The sequence below is a fragment of the Ranitomeya imitator genome, chromosome 6 (genome assembly GCF_032444005.1).
Source record: "Ranitomeya imitator isolate aRanImi1 chromosome 6, aRanImi1.pri, whole genome shotgun sequence".
NCBI lineage: Eukaryota > Metazoa > Chordata > Amphibia > Anura > Dendrobatidae > Ranitomeya > Ranitomeya imitator.
In genome coordinates this window covers 12,830,154-12,850,550 of record NC_091287.1, presented here as the reverse complement: position 1 = coordinate 12,850,550, position 20,397 = coordinate 12,830,154, and the positions used below count along the sequence as shown (strand labels likewise).

General features: G+C 52.8%; 2 protein-coding genes across 2 annotated transcripts in view; both read left to right on the top strand.

Moving 5' to 3' along the window:
• Positions 1-1,297: 1,297 nt before the first annotated feature.
• On the top strand, positions 1,298-3,109 carry LOC138643278 (mucin-5AC-like). The gene has a single exon (XM_069732210.1). The coding sequence runs from the start codon at positions 1,298-1,300 to the stop codon at positions 3,107-3,109; it is 1,812 nt and encodes a 603-aa protein (XP_069588311.1).
• A 14,207-nt stretch (positions 3,110-17,316) lies between these two features.
• The window catches only part of LOC138641623 (tumor necrosis factor receptor superfamily member 16-like), a 43,613-nt gene continuing 40,532 nt past the window's right edge, over positions 17,317-20,397 (top strand). The window contains exon 1 of the mRNA XM_069729151.1: positions 17,317-17,509. Within this exon, the coding sequence (XP_069585252.1) occupies positions 17,468-17,509 (42 nt within the window). The 5' untranslated portion in view covers positions 17,317-17,467. The remainder of the gene's footprint in view (positions 17,510-20,397) is intronic.

Below are 20,397 nucleotides of genomic sequence, written 5' to 3'. Positions count from 1 at the left end.
TGGGTCTGCGCACTGGGGGGGGTGGTTTTGGGGATGAGTGCCGAGTCTGCACACGGGGGGAGTGCTGGGTCTGCGCATCAAGGGAATGCCAAGTCTGCACATGGGGGGAATGCCCAGTCTGCGCACCGGGGGAGTGCCAGGGCTGCGCATCGGGGGAGCGCCGGGGCTGCGCATAGGGGAATGCTGGGTCTGTGCACAGGGGGGAGGGAGTGCTGGGCGGGGCGGCGCATGGGAAAGTGCAGGGTGGGGCTGCGCACAGGGGAGCGCCGGGGCTGCGCACAGGGGGAGGGCCGGGGCTGCGCACAGGGGAGCGCCGGGGCTGCGCACAGGGGGAGGGCCGGGGCTGCGCACAGGGGGAGGGCTGGGGCTGCGCACAGGGGAGCGCTGGGGCTGCGCACAGGGGGAGCGCTGGGGCTGCGCACAGGGGAGCGTCGGGGCTGCGCACAGGGGAGTTGCAGGTCTGCGCACGGGGAAAGGGCCAGGGCTGCGCACGGGGGGAGGGCCGGGGCTGCGCACGGGGGGAGGGCCGGGGCTGCGCACGGGGGGAGGGCCGGGGCTGCGCACAGGGGGGAGCGCTGGGGCTGCACACAGGGGAGCGCCGGGGCTGCGCACAGGGTAGGGCCGAGGCTGCGCACAGGCTTCTCATGTTCTCAGTCACTGACAGCAAGCAGAGATCTTGGCAGTGAATAGGATGGGAGCTACAATCGTTTTGCGCCTCGGTCTCGCTGGAGAGCGCTATAAGCGACTTGTGCAGATTTTCTTCTCCCACAATGATGCCTGTGAGAGGCCGCAGCACCGGGCGCGGCGGTCATTACCGAGACGTCCAGTGATATTAATAACCGGCTCAGGTCCAACAACTGCATCGTGACCTCTGGTGACTGATCTCAGCCTGCGATCTGCAGATCTATCAGGGCATCACAGGAGGGGCCCTCGGTGCAGTGGCCCCCAAACAGCTGAGTCAACACATGGCAGCCTGCATCCTGCTGACTGATCCCTTTAATGAGGCAACAGGCTGACCGTTAACCCCTTCATCACAGGGTCCCCCTGCTTCACCTCCACCATGCCCATCAGAATATTCACATTTATACCAGCGAAGAACCGTGGGCCGCTGAGGTGGAATCAGCAATGGCTGCAACGGAACACAAACATAACGGTGCAGCAGCAGTCCTATGTCAATTAGTGAGAATCCCAAAGAGTCCGGAAACTTAGCGATTACTTTGTGCCTCCGCAATGGCACGAATTACTCCACAAAAATAAAACCAGCAGCAATACCCCGCACCATGTACACCCACGCACCATGTACACCCACGCCCCAGCGGCAATACCCGGCACCATGTACACCCACGCCCCAGCGGCATTACCCGGCACCATATACACCCACGCCCCAGCAGCATTACCCCGCACCGTGTACACCCACGCCCCAGCGGCAATATCCAGCACCATGTACACCCACGCCCCAACGGCATTACCCGGCACCGTGTACACCCACGCCCCAGCGTCAATACCCCGCACCGTGTACACCCACGCCCCAGCGACAATACCCCGCACCGTGTACACCCACGCCCCAGCGGCATTACCCGGCACCGTGTATACCCACGCCCCAGCGGCAATACCCCGCACCATGTACACCCACGCCCCAGCGACAATACCCCGCACCATGTACACCCACGCCCCAGCGGCATTACCCGGCACCATGTACACCCACGCCCCAGCGGCATTACCCGGCACCATGTACACCCACGCCCCAGCGGCATTACCCGGCACCATGTACACCCACGCCCCAGCGGCAATACCCGGCACCATGTACACACACGCTCCAGCGGCATTACCCGGCACCATGTACACCCACGCCCCAGCGGCATTACCCGGCACCATGTACACCCACGCCCCAGCGACAATACCCCGCACCATGTACACCCACGCCCCAGCGGCATTACCCGGCACCATGTACACCCACGCCCCAGCGGCATTACCCGGCACCATGTACACCCAAGCCCCAGCGGCATTACCCGGCACCATGTACACCCACGCCCCAGCGGCAATACCCGGCACCATGTACACCCACGCCCCAGCGGCATTACCCGGCACCATATACACCCACGCCCCAGCGGCAATACCCCGCACCATATACACCCACGCCCCAGCGGCAATACCCGACACCATGTACACCCGCACCCCAGCGGCAATACCCCGCACCATGTACACCCACGCCCCAGCGGCATTACCCGGCACCATGTACACCCATGCCCCAGCGGCATTACCCGGCACCATGTACACCCACACCCCAGCGGCATTACCCGGCACCATGTACACCCACGCCCCAGCGGCAATGCCCCGCACCGTGTACACCCGCCCCCCAGCGGCAATACCCGGCACCGTGTACACCCACGCCCCAGCGGCATTACCCCGCACCATGTACACCCACGCCCCAGCGGCATTACCCCACACCGTGTACACCCACGCCCCAGCGGCAATACCCCGCACCATGTACACCCATGCCCCAGCGGCATTACCCGGCACCGTGTACACCCACGCCCCAGCGGCAATACCCCGCACCGTGTACACCCACGCCCCAGCGGCATTACCCGGCACCATGTACACCCGCGCCACAGTGGCATTACCCCGCACCATGTGCACCCACACTCCAGTGGCATTACCTGGCACCATGTACACCCACGCCCCAGCGGCATTACCTGGCACCATGTATACCTACGCCCCAGCGGCATTACCCTGCACCATGTACACCTACGCCCCAGCGGCAATACCCCGCACCATGTACACCCACGCCCCAGCGGCATTACCCGGCACCATGTACACCCACGCCCCAGCGGCATTACCCGGCACCATGTACACCCACGCCCCAGCGGCATTACACGGCACCATGTACACCCACGCCAAATTGTCTTTCCCTAAACAGAACATTTCTCATTTAAAGCAAAATCCTCTATTTAGATCTCACCCATCCGCAGAACATTGTTCCACCACCTTTAGGCTTGTTCAGATTATCTTTATGTTATTTTGGGGAGCAGTGACTTTCTCCTTGCAATCCTTATTGCTCACCATTGTTGATCAGTGTTCTATTGATGGAGGACTCATGAACTTTAGCTGACCTGAGAGGCCTTTGGTTGCTTAGAGGAGACCTTGAGTTTCTTTGTGACCTCGGACTATTTTACCTCATTCTTTCGGAGTGATCTTTGTTGCTTGCCCACTCCTGTGGGGAAATAAGGGTTTTGAATTTCCTCCATTTGTGTATAATCTGTCTGACTGTTCATTGCTGGATGTTTAGAGATGATCTTGTACCTTTTTCCAGCCTGATGAGCATCAATAACTCTTCTTCTTCTGAGGTTTTCAGGACTCTCCTGTGTTCCTGCCATGTGCCACTTCCACAGAAGTGAAGACCAGACGTTGATAGATCCCTGCTCTTTATATAAAACAGGTTGCCCACTCACTCCTGATTGTCGTCCCATTGATGGAAACACCCGACTCTGATTTCACCTTATTTTCTAATCTTAAAGGTTCACATACTTTTCCCTCACAGACGTGTGAATCAGATTAATTAATAGTGAAATTACAAAGTCTGATGGTTTTCACTCATTTCTTTTCTTTGATTGTTTATAGCAGTGTGGAGACTCGGAGATTAGCAGTCTGCAGCTCATTGGTTAGCACTGTATAGTGGCTCAATGGTTAGCAGTCTGTGGCTCAGTGGTTAGTACTATATAGTGGCTCAGTAGTTACCACTGTACGGTGGCTCATTGATTAGCAGTCTGTGGCTCAACGGTTAGAACTGTATCACTATACAGTTCAGTGTATGGCTCAGTGGTTAGCACTGTACAGTGGCTCAGTTGTTAGCACTGTATGGTGGCTCAGTTGTTAGCACTGTATGGTGGCTCAGTGGTTAGCACTGTACAGTGGCTCAGTGGTTAGCACTGTATGGTGGCTCAGTGGTTAGCACTGTATGGTGGCTCAGTGGTTAGCACTGTATGGTGGCTCAGTGGTTAGCACTGTACGGTGGCTCAGTTGTTAGCACTGTATGGTGGCTCAGTTGTTAGCACTGTATGGTGGCTCAGTGGTTAGCACTGTACGGTGGCTCAGTGGTTAGCACTGTATGGTGGCTCAGTGGTTAGCACTGTACAGTGGTCAGTGGTTAGCACTGTATGGTGGCTCAGTGGTTAGCACTGTATGGTGGCTCAGTGGTTAGCACTGTATGGTGGCTCAGTGGTTAGCACTGTATGGTGGCTCAGTGGTTAGCAGTCTGCAGCTCAGTGGTTAGCACTGTACGGTGGCTCAGTGGTTAGCACTATACAGTGGCTCAGTGGTTAGCACTGTATGGTGGCTCAGTGGTTAGCACTGTACAGTGGCTCAGTGGTTAGCACTGTATGGTGGCTCAGTGGTTAGCACTGTATGGTGGCTCAGTGGTTAGCACTGTATGGTGGCTCAGTGGTTAGCACTGTATGGTGGCTCAGTGGTTAGCACTGTATGGTGGCTCAGTGGTTAGCACTGTATGGTGGCTCAGTGGTTAGCACTGTATGGTGGCTCAGTGGTTAGCACTGTACGGTGGCTCAGTGGTTAGCACTGTACAGTGGCGCAGTAGTTAGCACTATACAGTGGCTTTGTGGTTAGCAATGTTGCTTTAAAGCGCTTTGGGTCCTGGGTTCGGATCCCACCAATGACAACTTCTGTTAGGAGTTTGCATTTTCTCCCCGTGGCTCGTGGGTTTCTCCTGGATTCTCCGGTTTCCTTCACACTCCAAAGACTGATGGGTAATGCAGATTGTCAGCCCCGATGGGGACAGAGATGATGATGTCTGTGCAGCGCTGTGGGATTAATGGTGTCTTATGTAAATATAATAAATATACTTTTAGGATTTGTGTGAAAATCTGATGTTGTTTTAGGTCAAATTATAGAAAAATAAGGAAAATTCTGAAGGGTTCACGAACTTTCAGGCCCCTCTGTCATTCGGTGCTGCCCCTTCAGCTTGGGAGGCAAAGGCTTCCTCCTCCTCAGGGTATGTGTCCACATTCAGGATTGCATCAGGATTTGGTCAGGATTCTATGCAGGTAAAATCCTGACCAAATCTGCACCTGAGGTCACTTGGAGGTCACCTGCGCTGTCCTTGCGTTGTTTCTGCAATGTAAGGACATGCTGCGTTCTGAAAAGACGCGCCGCGTGTGTGTTTTCGCGGGTCTGCCGCAGCGTCTTTTAATGCATAGTGGAGAAGGCATTTCATGAAATAATCCCCTCCACTATGCTGTAACATCTGGACGCTGCGGCTCAACGCAGCGTCAAACACGCAGCGGTTCCTGAACGTGGAAACAAACCCTTAGAACTGCCCAAAGGTCATGAGGCGGAGCCCCCTTAGTCAGGACTTTGGGGTCACAGGGACCCGCTATGTCGGAGTGTGGTTAGACCCCCAATCCTCCCCCAGAATCCACAGAACAGGATATGTTCCGGGGTCCCGGTGGAGAAATGAGGGGGATTCATAGGAGATTTGGCAAAGACTGTCGCAGATAAATACGGCCAATAAGTGACACAAGACAGAGATAGAGCGGCGCCAAGACCGGGGGTGATGAATATGTATGAGGGGCGCAGACACGGGACCCTATTACTTCCCTGGAACAGTTAGAATCATTGGCGGCGGCCAATACCGGGCTCCGCCTGGAAACCTGCGACCCCCGGGGGGGCGCACGAGGCCTTCTGACAACCAGCGCTCTGGAGAAGGTGAGTGACGGACCCCGACGTTACATTCTGTACAATGTATCCAGCACGGAGCAATGTGGGGGCCCCGCGGAATTATTGCCCCCCATAGAGTCCCACAGTGATAGGTCGCCTGTGGGGGAGGGAAGCGACAACCTCTGCACCCAAATATGGAGCCCACATCTGGTAGTTGTCAGAGTCGGAGCTGCGGTACCAGGGTCAGCTTCAGCCCAGATGATGAGATGAATGTAAGCGAGGGTCTTAGGCTACTTTCACATTTGCGGTCCGCAGCGCATCGTCCACAACCGCAAACGCATGCAAAAACGCATGCAAACGTCTTTTAACGCAGCGTTTTTTATCCGCATCAGCTTACACATGATGGTTAAAAAAATGCAGCGTTTGCATGCGTTTTACATGTGTTTGCGCTTTTTATGCGCATGCGTTTGGTATTTCCAGGAGGGTGAGTCTTTAACCCCTTCATGACCCAGCCTATTTTGACCTTAAAGACCTTGCCGTTTTTTGCAATTCTGACCAGTGTCCCTTCATGAGGTAATAACTCAGGAACGCTTCAATGGATCCTAGCGGTTCTGAGATTGTTTTTTCGTGACATATTGGGCTTCATGTTAGTGGTAAATTTAGGTCAATAAATTCTGTGTTTATTTGTGATAAAAACGGAAATTTGGCGAAAATTTTGAAAATTTCGCAATTTTCACATTTTGAATTTTTATTCTGTTAAACCAGAGAGTTATGTGACACAAAATAGTTAATAAATAACATTTCCCACACGTCTACTTTACATCAGCACAATTTTGGAAACAAAATTTTTTTTTGCTAGGAAGTTATAAGGGTTAAAATTTGACCAGCGATTTCTCATTTTTACAACGAAATTTACAAAACCATTTTTTTTAGGGACCACCTCACATTTGAAGTCAGTTTGAGGGGTCTATATGGCTGAAAATACCCAAAAGTGACACCATTCTAAAAACTGCACCCCTCAAGGTGCACAAAACCACATTCAAGAAGTTTATTAACCCTTCAGGTGCTTCACAGCAGCAGAAGCAACATGGAAGGAAAAAATGAACATTTAACTTTTTAGTCACAAAAATGATTTTTCAGCAACAATTTTTTTATTTTCCCAATGGTAAAAGGAGAAACTGAACCACGTACGTTGTTGTCCAATTTGTCCTGAGTACGCTGATACCTCATATGTGGGGGTAAACCACTGTTTGGGCGCACGGCAGGGCTTGGAAGGGAAGGAGCGCCATTTGACTTTTTGAATGAAAAATTGGCTGCACTCTTTAGCGGACACCATGTCACATTTGGAGAGCCCCCGTGTGCCTAAAAATTGGAGCTCCCCCACAAGTGACCCCATTTTGGAAACTAGACGCCCCAAGGAACTTATCTAGATGCATAGTGAGCCCTTTAAACCCCCAGGTGCTTCACAAATTGATCCGTAAAAATGAAAAAGTACTTTTTTTTCACAAAAAAATTCTTTTAGCCTCAATTTTTTCATTTTCACATGGACAACAGGATAAAATGGATCCTAAAATTTGTTTGGCAATTTCTCCTGAGTACACCGATACTTCACATGTGGGGGTAAACCACTGTTTGGGCACATGGTAAGGCTCGGAAGGGAAGGAGCGCCATTTGACTTTTTGAATGAAAAATTATCTCCATCGTTAGCGGACACCATGTCGCGTTTGGAGAGACCCTGTGTGCTTAAACATTGGAGCTCCCCCACAAGTGACCCCATTTTGGAAACTGGACCCCCCAAGGAACTTATCTAGATGCCTAGTGAGCACTTTAAACCCTCAGGTGCTTCACAAATTGATCCGTAAAAATGAAAAAGTACTTTTTTTTCACAAAAAATTTATTTTCGCCTCAATTTTTTCATTTTCACATGGGCAATAGGATAAAATGGATCCTAAAATTTGTTGAGCAATTTCTCCCGAGTACGCCGATACCTCATATGTGGGGGTAAACCACTGTTTGGGCACACGGCAGGGCTCGGAAGGGAAGGCGCGCCTTTTAACTTTTTGAATGGAAAATTAGCTCCAATTGTTAGCGGACACCATGTCGCATTTGGAGAGCCCCTGTGTGCCTATGCAATGAAGCTCCCCCACAAGTGACCCCATTTTGGAAACTAGACCCCCCAAGGAACTTATCTAGATGCATACTGAGCACTTTAAACCCCCAGGTGCTTCACAGAAGTTTATAATGCAGAGCCATGAAAATAAAAAATAATTTTTCTTTTCTCAAAAATGATTTTTTAGCCTGGAATTTCCTATTTTGCCAATGGTAATAGGAGAAATTGGACCACAAATGTTGTTGTCCAGTTTGTCCTGAGTATGCAGATACCCCATATGTGGGGGTAAACCACTGTTTGGGCGCACGGCAGGGCTCAGAAGGGAAGGCACGCCATTTGGCTTTTTAAATGGAAAATTATCTCCAATCATTAGCGGACACCATGTCGCGTTTGGAGAGCCCCTGTGTGCCTAAACATTGGAGATCCCCCACAAATTACCCCATTTTGGAAACTAGACCCCCAAAGGAACTAATCTAGATGTGTAGTGAGCACTTTGAACCCTCAAGTGCTTCACAGAAGTTTATAACGCAGAGCCATGAAAATAAAAAAAAAAAATTATTTTCTCAAAAATGAATTTTAGCCCGCAATTTTTTATTTTCCCAAGGGTAACAGGAGAAATTTGACCCCAAAAGTTGTTGTCCAGTTTCTCCTGAGTACGCTGATACCCCATATGTGGGGGTAAACCACTGTTTAGGCACATGCTGGGGCTCGGAAGTGAAGTAGTGACGTTTTGAAATGCAGACTTTGATGGAATGCTCTGTGGGCGTCACGTTGCGTTTGCAGAGCCCCTGATGTGGCTAAACAGTAGAAACCCCACACAAGTGACCCCATTTTGGAAACTAGACCCCGAAAGGAACTTATCTAGATGTGAGGTGAGCACTTTGAACCCCCAAGTGCTTCACAGAAGTTCATAACACAGAGCAGTGAAAATAATAAATACGTTTTCTTTCCTCAAAAATAATTTTTTAGCCCAGAATTTTTTATTTTCCCAAGGGTTACAGGAGAAATTGGACCCCAAAAGTTGTTGTCCAGTTTCTCCTGAGTACGCTGATACCCCATGTGTGGGGGTAAACCACTGTTTGGGCACACGTGGGGGCTCAGAAGGGAAGTAGTGACTTTTGAAATGCAGACTTTGATGGAATGGTCTGCGGGCGTCACATTGCGTTTGCAGAGCCCCTGGTGTGCCTAAACAGTAGAAACCCCCCACAAGTGACCCCATTTTGGAAACTAGACCCCCAAAGGAACTTATCTAGATGTGTGGTGAGCACTTTCAACCCCCAAGTGCTTTACAGAAGTTTATAACGCAGAGCCGTGAAAATAATAAATACGTTTTCTTTCCTCAAAAATAATTTTTTAGCCCAGAATTTTTTATTTTCCCAAGGGTTACAGGAGAAATTGGACCACAAAAGTTGTTGTCCAGTTTCTCCTGAGTACGCTGATACCCCATGTGTGGAGGTAACCCACTGTTTGGGCACACGTGGGGGCTCAGAAGGGAAGTAGTGACTTTTGAAATGCAGACTTTGATGGAATGGTCTGCGGGCGTCACGTTGCGTTTGCAGAGCCCCTGGTGTGCCTAAACAGTAGAAACCCCCCACAAGTGACCCCATTTTGGAAACTAGACCCCCCAAGGAACTTATCTAGATATGTGGTGAGCACTTTGAACCCCCAAGTGCTTCACAGACGTTTACAACGCAGAGCCGTGAAAATAAAAAATCATTTTTCTTTCCTCAAAAATGATGTTTTAGCAAGCAATTTTTTATTTTCTCAAGGGTAACAGGAGAAATTGGACCCCAGTAATTGTTGTGCAGTTTGTCCTGAGTATGCTGGTACCCCATATGTGGGGGTAAACCACTGTTTGGGCACACGTCGGGGTTCGGAAGTGAGGGAGCACCATTTGAATTTTTGAATACAAGATTGGCTGGAATCAATGGTGGCGCCATGTTGCGTTTGGAGACCCAAAAACAGGCAAAGATGCTTACCTGTCTAAACAGGCCTCAATACAAATGCACAAATGCACCCTGCTTGTGCATTTGTATTGAGGCCTGTTTAGACAGGTAAGCATCTTTGCCTGTTTTTGGTGTTTTTTCTTGAATGTGTCCTTTTTTGGTGTTTTTCATGTTAGAGTAGGACTGGCAATACGTAAGGACCCTTGGCGTGGGTTGCCAGCTTCCATATTATGTCCCTAATATCAACTAAGACCTTACATATATTTATATGTTTTTTTGCACGTATATTTTTTGCAGGGTGCAGCTGGGCCCGAATTGTTCTGTACACTGTGGCCTCTGTTCGCACGGGATGCATTTTAGCACTGGGCAGCCCGCCATATGGCGTCATTAATAGGCTGTAGCCAGACGCTTTGTATTCCTTGTGTGAACACGCCACATACAGAGTATTTTATCTTAGTGCATTGGTGTACCACACGGCCAAACCCTTATTGAAGGCTGGCTGTTTCATTAGGTATTGCACCTGTGCACTTGCTATTTTGTTTGGGTCCGCTGCACCCTGCTTGTGCATTTGTATTGAGGCCTATTTAGACAGGTAAGCATCTTTGCCTGTTTTTTGGTGTTTTTTCTTGAATGTGTCCTTTTTTGGTGTTTTTCATGTTAGAGTAGGACTGGCAATACGTAAGGACCCTTGGCGTGGGTTGCCAGCTTCCATATTATGGCCCTAATATCAACTAAGACCTTACATATATTTATATGTTTTTTTGCACGTATATTTTTTGCAGGGTGCAGCTGGGCCCGAATTGTTCTGTACACTGTGGCCTCTGTTCACACAGGATGCATTTTAGCACTGGGCAGCCCGCCATATGGCGTCATTAATAGGCTGTAGCCAGACGCTTTGCATTCCTTGTGTGAACACGCCACATACAGAGTATTTTATCTTAGTGCATTGGTGTACCACACGGCCAAACACTTATTGAAGGCTGGCTGTTTCATTAGGTATCGCACCTGTGCATTTGCTATTTTGTTTGGGTCCGCTGCACCCTGCTTGTGCATTTGTATTGAGGCCTGTTTAGACAGGTAAGCATCTTTGCCTGTTTTTGGTGTTTTTTCTTGAATGTGTCCTTTTTTGGTGTTTTTTTGCGTTTGGAGACCCCCTGAAGTGCCTAAACAGTGGAAACCCCTCAATTCTACCTCCAACACACCCCTAACCCTTATCCCAACTGTAGCCGTAACCCTAATCACAACCCTAACCCCAACACACCCTTAACCACAACCCTAACCCCAACACACCCCTAACCCTAACCACAACCCTAATTCCAACCCAACCCTAAGGCTATGTGCCAACGTTGCGGATTCGTATGAGATTTTTCAGCATCATTTTTGAAAAATCCGCGGGTAAAAGGCACTGCGTTTTACCTGTGGATTTCCCGTGGATTTCCAGTGTTTTTTGTGCGGATTTCACCTGTGGATTCCTATTGAGGAACAGGTGTAAAACGCTGCGGAATCCGCACAAAGAATTGGCATGCTGCGGAAAATACAACGCAGCGTTCCCGCGCGGTATTTTCTGCACCATGGGCACAGCGGATTTGGTTTTCCATATGTTTACATGGTACTGTAAACCTGATGGAACACTGCTGCGGATCCGCAGCCAAATCCGCACCGTGTGCACATAGCCTAATTCTAAAGGTATGTGCACACGCTGCAGAAAACGCTGCGGATCCGCAGCAGTTTCCCATGAGTTTACAGTTCAATGTGAACCTATGGGAACCAAAAATCGCTGTACACATGCTGCGGAAAAACTGCACGGAAACGCAGCGGTTTACATTCCGCAGCATGTCACTTCTTTCTGCGGATTCCGCAGCGGTTTTACAACTGCTCCAATAGAAAATCGCAGTTGTAAAACCGCAGTGAAATGCGCAGAAAAACCGTGGTAAATCCACGATAAATCGGCAGCGGTTTAGCACTGTGGATTTTTCAAATCCGCTGCGGAAAAATCCGCATAGGACCAGAATACGTGTGCACATACCGAAACCCTAACCCTACCCCTAACCCTAGCCCTAACCCTAGCCCTAACCCTACCCCTAACCCTACCCCTACCCCTAACCCTACCCCTAACCCTACCCCTAACCCTAACCCTAGTTCTTACCCCAACCTTAGTGAAAAAAAAAAAAATTCTTTATTTTTTTTATTGTCCCTATCTATGGGGGTGACAAAGGGGGGGGGGGTCATTTACTATTTTTTTATTTTGATCACTGAGATAGATTATATCTCAGTGATCAAAATTCACTCTGGAACGAATCTGCCGGCCGGCAGATTCGGCAGGCGCACTGCACATGCGCCCGCCATTTTGGAAGATGGCGGCGCCCAGGAAAGAAGACGGACGGACCTCGGGCGGCCAGGTAAGTATAAGGGGGGGGAGATCAGGGCACGGGGGGGGGGGGTGCGTCGGAGCACGGGGGGGTGGATCGGATCATGGGGGGGGTGGATCGGAACACGGGAGGGAGGATTGGAGCACGGGGTGAGGGATCGCTGTGCGGGGGGGGGGTGGATCGGAGCACGGGGGGGGTCGCTGTGTGCGGGGGGGGATCGGAGTGCGGGGGGGTTTGATTGGAGCGCGGGGGGTGTGATTGGTGCACGGGGAAGCGGACAGGAGGACGGGGGAGCAGAGCACAGGACGGAGGGGAGCGGACCACAGATCGGGGGGCTGGGGGGGCGATCGGAGGAGTGGGGGCACATTAGTATTTCCAGCCATGGCCGATGATATTGCAGCATCGGCCATGGCTGGATTGTAATATTTCACCAGTTTTTTAGGTGAAATATTACAAATCGCAGTTTCACTTTCAACAGCCAATCAGAGCGATCGTAGCCACGAGGGGGTGAAGCCACCCCCCCTGGGCTAAACTACCACTCCCCCTGTCCCTGCAGATCGGGTGAAATGGGAGTTAACCCTTTCACCCGGCCTCCAGGGACGCGATCTTTCCATGACGCATATGCTGCGTCATGGGTCGGAATGGCACCGACTTTCATGACGCAGCGTATGCGTCAAAGGTCGGGAAGGGGTTAATGGGCATGTCTAAATCAGTTCCTGGACATGCGCAGTCCGAAGTACGCAAGCGCATCAAATGCATGCATACGCAAAGACATGTGTACGCATGCGTTCCCATAGACAGTAATGCATTTTTTGCCGCATTCCTTGCGCTAACAACCACATACGGTTCTAGGCGGCAAATTGACGCCTCTAAAATGACTACATGCTGCGTTTACCGCGCCAAACTGCAGACGACGAAACGACGCATGCGTCATGAAACAGGGCAAAACGCAACCGATCGCAGACACGTGTGTCCCTAATGTTAAATATAGGAAAACACAACGCATGCGGATAATTGCAGAAGAAACGCTGCGGACACAACCGCAAATGTGCAACCGGCCTTATCCCCCCACCATGACGCCACTGATAGCGCACATCTGAGTACACGGCGTCTGTCACGTGTGTGTGTCGGAGATGACGGCGTCTCTTTACCCAGATGAAGTAAACAGAGGAGGATAACCCCCAACATGGAGGCAAACAGAGCCAGGATTAGATACACGGCTCACCCGACAGTATCACACAGGAGAGGATTAGATACACGGCTCAGCAGACAGTATCACACAGGATAGGATTAGATACACAGCTCAGCAGACAGTATCACACAGGAGAGGATTAGATACACGGCTCAGCAGTCAGTATCACACAGGATAGGATTAGATACTCAGCTCAGCAGACAGTATCACACAAGAGAGGATTAGATACACGGCTCAGCAGACAGTATCACACAGGATAGGATTAGATACATGGCTCAGCAGACAGTATCACACAGGAGAGGATTAGATACACGGCTCAGTACAGTATCACACAGGATAGGATTAGATACACAGCTCAGCAGACAGTATCACACAGGAGAGGATTAGATACACGGCTCAGCAGACAGTATCACACAGGAGAGGATTAGATACACGGCTCAGCAGTCAGTATCACACAGGAGAGGATTAGATACATGGCTCAGTACAGTATCACACAGGATAGGATTAGATACACGGCTCAGTAGACAGTATCACACAGGAGAGGATTAGATACACGGCTCAGCAGACAGTATCACACAGGATAGGATTAGATACACGGCTCAGCAGACAGTATCACACAGGAGAGGATTAGATACACGGCTCAGCAGACAGTATCACACAGGAGAGGATTAGATACACAGCCCAGCAGTCAGTATCACACTGGATAGGATTAGATACACGGCTCAGCAGACAGTATCACACAGGATAGGATTAGATACACGGCCCAGCAGTCAGTATCACACAGGATAGGATTAGATACACGGCTCAGCAGACAGTATCACACAGGATAGGATTAGATACACAGCTCAGCAGTCAGTATCACACAGGATATGCTTAGATACACGGCTCAGCAGTCAGTATCACACAGGAGAGGATTAGATACACAGCTCAGCAGACAGTATCACACAGGAGAGGATTAGATACACGGCTCAGCAGTCAGTATCACACAGGATAGGATTAGATACTCAGCTCAGCAGACAGTATCACACAGGAGAGGATTAGATACACGGCTCAGCAGACAGTATCACACAGGATAGGATTAGATACATGGCTCAGCAGACAGTATCACACAGGAGAGGATTAGATACACGGCTCAGTACAGTATCACACAGGAGAGGATTAGATACACGGCTCAGCAGACAGTATCACACAGGAGAGGATTAGATACACGGCTCAGCAGTCAGTATCACACAGGAGAGGATTAGATACATGGCTCAGTACAGTATCACACAGGATAGGATTAGATACACGGCTCAGCAGACAGTATCACACAGGAGAGGATTAGATACACAGCCCAGCAGTCAGTATCACACTGGATAGGATTAGATACACGGCTCAGCAGACAGTATCACACAGGATAGGATTAGATACACGGCCCAGCAGTCAGTATCACACAGGATAGGATTAGATACACGGCTCAGCAGACAGTATCACACAGGATAGGATTAGATACACAGCTCAGCAGTCAGTATCACACAGGATATGCTTAGATACACGGCTCAGCAGTCAGTATCACACAGGAGAGGATTAGATACACAGCTCAGCAGACAGTATCACACAGGAGAGGATTAGATACACGGCTCAGCAGTCAGTATCACACAGGATAGGATTAGATACTCAGCTCAGCAGACAGTATCACACAGGAGAGGATTAGATACACGGCTCAGCAGACAGTATCACACAGGATAGGATTAGATACATGGCTCAGCAGACAGTATCACACAGGAGAGGATTAGATACACGGCTCAGTACAGTATCACACAGGAGAGGATTAGATACACGGCTCAGCAGACAGTATCACACAGGAGAGGATTAGATACACGGCTCAGCAGTCAGTATCACACAGGAGAGGATTAGATACATGGCTCAGTACAGTATCACACAGGATAGGATTAGATACACGGCTCAGTAGACAGTATCACACAGGAGAGGATTAGATACACGGCTCAGCAGACAGTATCACACAGGATAGGATTAGATACACGGCTCAGCAGACAGTATCACACAGGAGAGGATTAGATACACGGCTCAGCAGACAGTATCACACAGGAGAGGATTAGATACACAGCCCAGCAGTCAGTATCACACTGGATAGGATTAGATACACGGCTCAGCAGACAGTATCACACAGGATAGGATTAGATACACGGCCCAGCAGTCAGTATCACACAGGATAGGATTAGATACACGGCTCAGCAGACAGTATCACACAGGAGAGGATTAGATACACAGCTCAGCAGTCAGTATCACACAGGATATGCTTAGATACACGGCTCAGCAGTCAGTATCACACAGGAGAGGATTAGATACACAGCTCAGCAGTCAGTATCACACAGGATATGCTTAGATACATGGATTCCTATTATTTCTATCATTTTGCACATTTTTCGTAGCCGCTCGTTCGCCCGGTTGTTCGCTCGGCTGCAGACATTACGGCATTTCCCGCTCTGTAATACAGAACCATTTGTACATTTTATTACCTGGACATAAAGATGAAACACTGAAACCCCTCAAGGTGAAGACCACCTATATAATGGGAAGCTCCGCACATCCTGACAGGGGGGAGATGAAAAGCTCCATGATAATAGAGACACATCCTCCATGGAGGGGAACAATGAGATCACAGGCAGGAGGCCACAAAGCTTTACAGCCCCCATTCATTGCCCCCTACAGGGGGATGCGCAGCCACACAGGGGGCACCGTCACCCTCCACCACTGCACCCCACAGGAACTAGGGGCACAATCACCAGAAAACATCCCGAGCTCCAGACTGGGCAAAGAAAAGGGTTTGGTGGAGAGATATCCAGGGAAAAAAGAAGGTTCTCAGTGAGAAGAAGACAATGTTGTAGTGATGAGATGATGATGATGATGAGATGATGATGATGATGATGTTGATGATACTCCACAGCGTCCAAAGTATCAGAAGAAACACAAACACTGGTATAGAAACCATAGGACAGCGCCATATTGGTGATTCTGCAGATACTTTGTTGCAGACCCTGCGCTGTAACATCAGATACTTTCATTTTACTACAGGATCATCTGGTTTTTCCCACTGAACCCTCCGGACTGATACATTGTAACAGACTCAGTGCAGTGGATACAATGTAGCAAACCCTCAGCTGTGAGAAGTCTTTGGCCCCTTCATGAAAACATTAATGATCTTGAAGAAACAATGTTAATAAATGGAGCTGTGAGGTTCAGCATCAGTTTTTGGGGTCTCAGCCCATAGACCCCCGAGTGATCTACAAATCTCTCCATTCATGTCTATGGGGCAGCGCTGTTGTCGGGTGGTCATTATTCGGATTGGCGCAGGGTCCGCAGCCCCCGCTGCAGTGATTATCGGAATTGGCGCATTAGTCTCGATGGATCGGAGAAATCATTCAATGAATTGGGATAAATTCAAAGATGCTTCTTTTGTGTCTATTTTGCCTTTTTGAGCATTTTTGGGGCAGAAGTTGGCGCAGCGCCAACACGTCGCCCCATTATATAATGTCTGCGGGACAGGACTCAGGCGACAACATCTGGAGACTAAAAAACTGCGTCCAAATGCCGGAAATGGAGAAAAAGCGCCAAATAAAGGAGAAGCGCAAATAAATGCATAGAAAAGCGGGAAAAACGCAGAAAATCCGCAAAATTAATGAACATGCTGTTTTTTTTTTTTACCGCGATGCGTTTTTTTTGCGGGAAAAAAACGCATCATGTGCACAAAACATGCAGAATGCATTCTAAATGATAGGATGCATAATGTATGCGTTTTTATTGCGTTTTTACCGCGAAAAAACCTGAACGTGTGCACATATAATCACTCCAGACAGAGACATAAAAGCCTGGAGGTTTCCGCCTCTGAGGCTTCATTCCCCGCAGGCGCAGTACAGGGGCCTGTGCACACTCTGCGGTACCGCTGACCCTGCTCGCACACAATAGTAGGAGAATGACCCCAGGCAGCACGGCAGGGGTTAACAGCAGGCAGGACCGCCATTGTCTCCTGCGCCCTCCTCCAGTCATCATCATCGTCCTGCAAAGTTCGGCGTCTTTTAGGCTCCTGCTCTCCTCCTCCTCCATTCCCCTCCTGTGAGGCTGCGCTCACTACAAGCCCCAGCAGTGCACGATGTACTGAGTGTCCGGACCCGGAGGAGACATGAGGACCCTGCTCGCCCTCTCCCTGCTGCTCATCTCCAAGGTGGGACCACTCGGACTTTCGGGGGCTTCTGTGTGACTCCTCCGGCAGGGAAGGGGTTACTGGGGAATTAATGAATGTCTGATGGACTACAACTCCCAGCATGGGCTCCGGATAGCACGCTGAGAGTTGTAGTCCATAGAAGACTTCGCTCTGTCACTTGGGTACAGTGTGATTCTCTATGGGGGTCGCAGCCGCCGTTACAGATGAGACCGGGACCCCACAATCCTGTGTACCTGGAGGGGTCGCTGTACGAGCGCCCCCCGCCGGTCACAGGAGCCACTGGGTGCGAGGACTTCTGCAACTTAGATCCCGGCACATTAGAGCAGAGCACGATCCCGCTCCCCGTCCGGAACCGCCCCCGGGTGGGAGAACGTCTGCGGGGGGATAAAATGGCGGCCACCGGCAACACGTCAGGAGACAAAGATGAGGTGAAGGAGGCAGCGTGTCTGAGCCTGCCCGGGACCTCTCCTCTCCCCGGGACCTCTCCTCTCCTGTACCGGGACCTCTCCTCTCCCCGGGACCTCTCCTCTCCTGTACCGGGACCTCTCCTCTCCCCGGGACCTCTCCTCTCCCCGGGAACTCCCCTCTCCCCCGGGACCTCTCCTCTCCCCCGGGACCTCTCCTGTACCGGGACCTCTCCTCTCCCCGGGACCTCTCCTCTCCTGTACCGGGACCTCTCCTCTCCCCGGGACCTCCCCTGTACCGGGACCTCTCCTCTCCCCGGGACCTCTCCTCTCCTGTACCGGGACCTCTCCTCTCCTGTACCGGGACCTCTCCTCTCCCCCGGTACCTCTCCTCTCCCCGGGAACTCCCCTCTCCCCGGGACCTCTCCTCTCCCCCGGGACCTCTCCTCTCCCCCGGGACCTCTCCTCTCCCCCGGGACCTCTCCTCTCCCCCGGGACCTCTCCTCTCCCCCGGGACCTCTCCTCTCCCCGGGAACTCCCCTCTCCCCGGGACCTCTCCTCTCCCCCGGGACCTCTCCTCTCCCCCGGGACCTCTCCTCTCCCCCGGGACCTCTCCTCTCCCCCGGGACCTCTCCTCTCCCCCGGGACCTCTCCTCTCCCCGGGACCTCCCCTGTACCGGGACCTCTCCTCTCCCCGGGACCTCTCCTCTCCTGTACCGGGACCTCCCCTGTACCGGGACCTCTCCTCTCCCCCGGGACCTCCCCTGTCCCCGGGACCTCTCCTCTCCCCCGGGACCTCCCCTGTCCCCGGGACCTCTCCTCTCCCCCGGGACCTCTCCTCTCCCCCGGGACCTCTCCTCTCCCCCGGTACCTCTCCTCTCCCCCGGACCTCTCCTCTCCCCCGGGACCTCTCCTCTCCCCCGGGACCTCTCCTCCTCTCCCCGGGAACTCCCCTCTCCCCGGGACCTCTCCTCTCCCCCGGGACCTCTCCTCTCCCCCGGGACCTCTCCTCTGCCCCGGGACCTCTCCTCTGCCCCGGGACCTCTCCTCTGCCCCGGGACCTCTCCTCTGCCCCGGGACCTCTCCTCTGCCCCGGGACCTCTCCTCTGCCCCGGGACCTCTCCTCTGCCCCGGGACCTCTCCTCTGCCCCGGGACCTCTCCTCTGCCCCGGGACCTCTCCTCTCCCCGGTGCCTGCCGCCTCTCCTTTCCCCGGGACCTCTCCTCTCCCCCGGGACCTGACCTCTCCCCGGGACCTCTCCTCTCCCCGGTGCCTGCCGCCTCTCCTTTCCCCGGGACCTCTCCTCTCCCCCGGGACCTGACCTCTCCTCTCCCCGGGACCTCTCCTCTCCCCGGTGCCTGCCGCCTCTCCTTTCCCCGGGACCTCTCCTCTCCCCTGGGACCTCTCCTCTCCCCGGGACCTCTCCTCTCCCCCGGGACCTCTCCTCTCCCCGGGACCTCTCCTCTCCCCCGGGACCTCTCCTCTCCCCGGTGCCTGCCGCCTCTCCTTTCCCCGGTGTCCGTCGCCTCTCCTCTCCTGGTGCCCGCCGCCTCTTCCCGGTGCCCGCCGCCTCTCTTCTCCTCTCCCCGGTGCCCGCCGCCTCTCCTCCTCTCCCGGTGCCCGCCGCCTCTCTTCTCCTCTCCTGGTGCCCGCCGCCTCTCCTCTCCCCGGTGCCCGCCGCCTCTCTTCTCCTCTCCCCGATGTCCGCCGCCTCTCCTCTCCCGGTGCCCGCCGCCTCTCCTCTCCTGGTGCCTCTCCCCGGTGCCCGCCGCCTCTCTTCTCCTCTCCTGGTGCCCGCCGCCTCTCCTCTCCCCGGTGCCCGCTGCCTCTCTTCTCCTCTCCCCGATGTCCGCCGCCTCTCCTCTCCCGGTGCCCGCCTCCTCTCCTCTCCTGGTGCCTGCTGCCTCTCCCCGGTGCCCGCCGCCTCTCTTCTCCTCTCCCCGATGTCCACCGCCTCTCCTCTCCCGGTGCCCGCCGCCTCTCCTCTCCTGGTGCCTCCCGCCTCTCCCCGGTGCCCGCCGCCTCTCTTCTCCTCTCCCCAGTGCCCGCCGCCTCTCTTCTCCTCTCCCGGTGCCCGCCGCCTCTCCTCTCCCGGTGCCCGCCGCTTCTCCTCTCCCGGTGCCCGCCGCTTCTCCTCTCCCGGTGCCCGCCGCCTCTCCCCGGTGCCCGCCGCCTCTCTTCTCCTCTCCCCGGTGCCTGCCACCTCTCTTCTCCTCTCCCGATGCCCGCCGCCTCTCCTCTCCCGGTGCCCGCCGCCTCTCCTCTCCCGGTGCCCGCCGCCTCTCCTCTCCTGGTGCCTGCCGCCTCTTCTCCTCTCCTCTCCCGGTGTCCGCCGCCTCTCCTCTCCCGGTGTCCGCCGCCTCTCCTCTCCCGGTGCCCGCCGCCTCTCCTCTCCCGGTGCCCGCCGCCTCGCCTCTCCCCGGTGCCCATCGCCTCTCCTCTCCCTGGTGCCCACCGCCTCTCCTCTCCCCGATGCCTGCCACC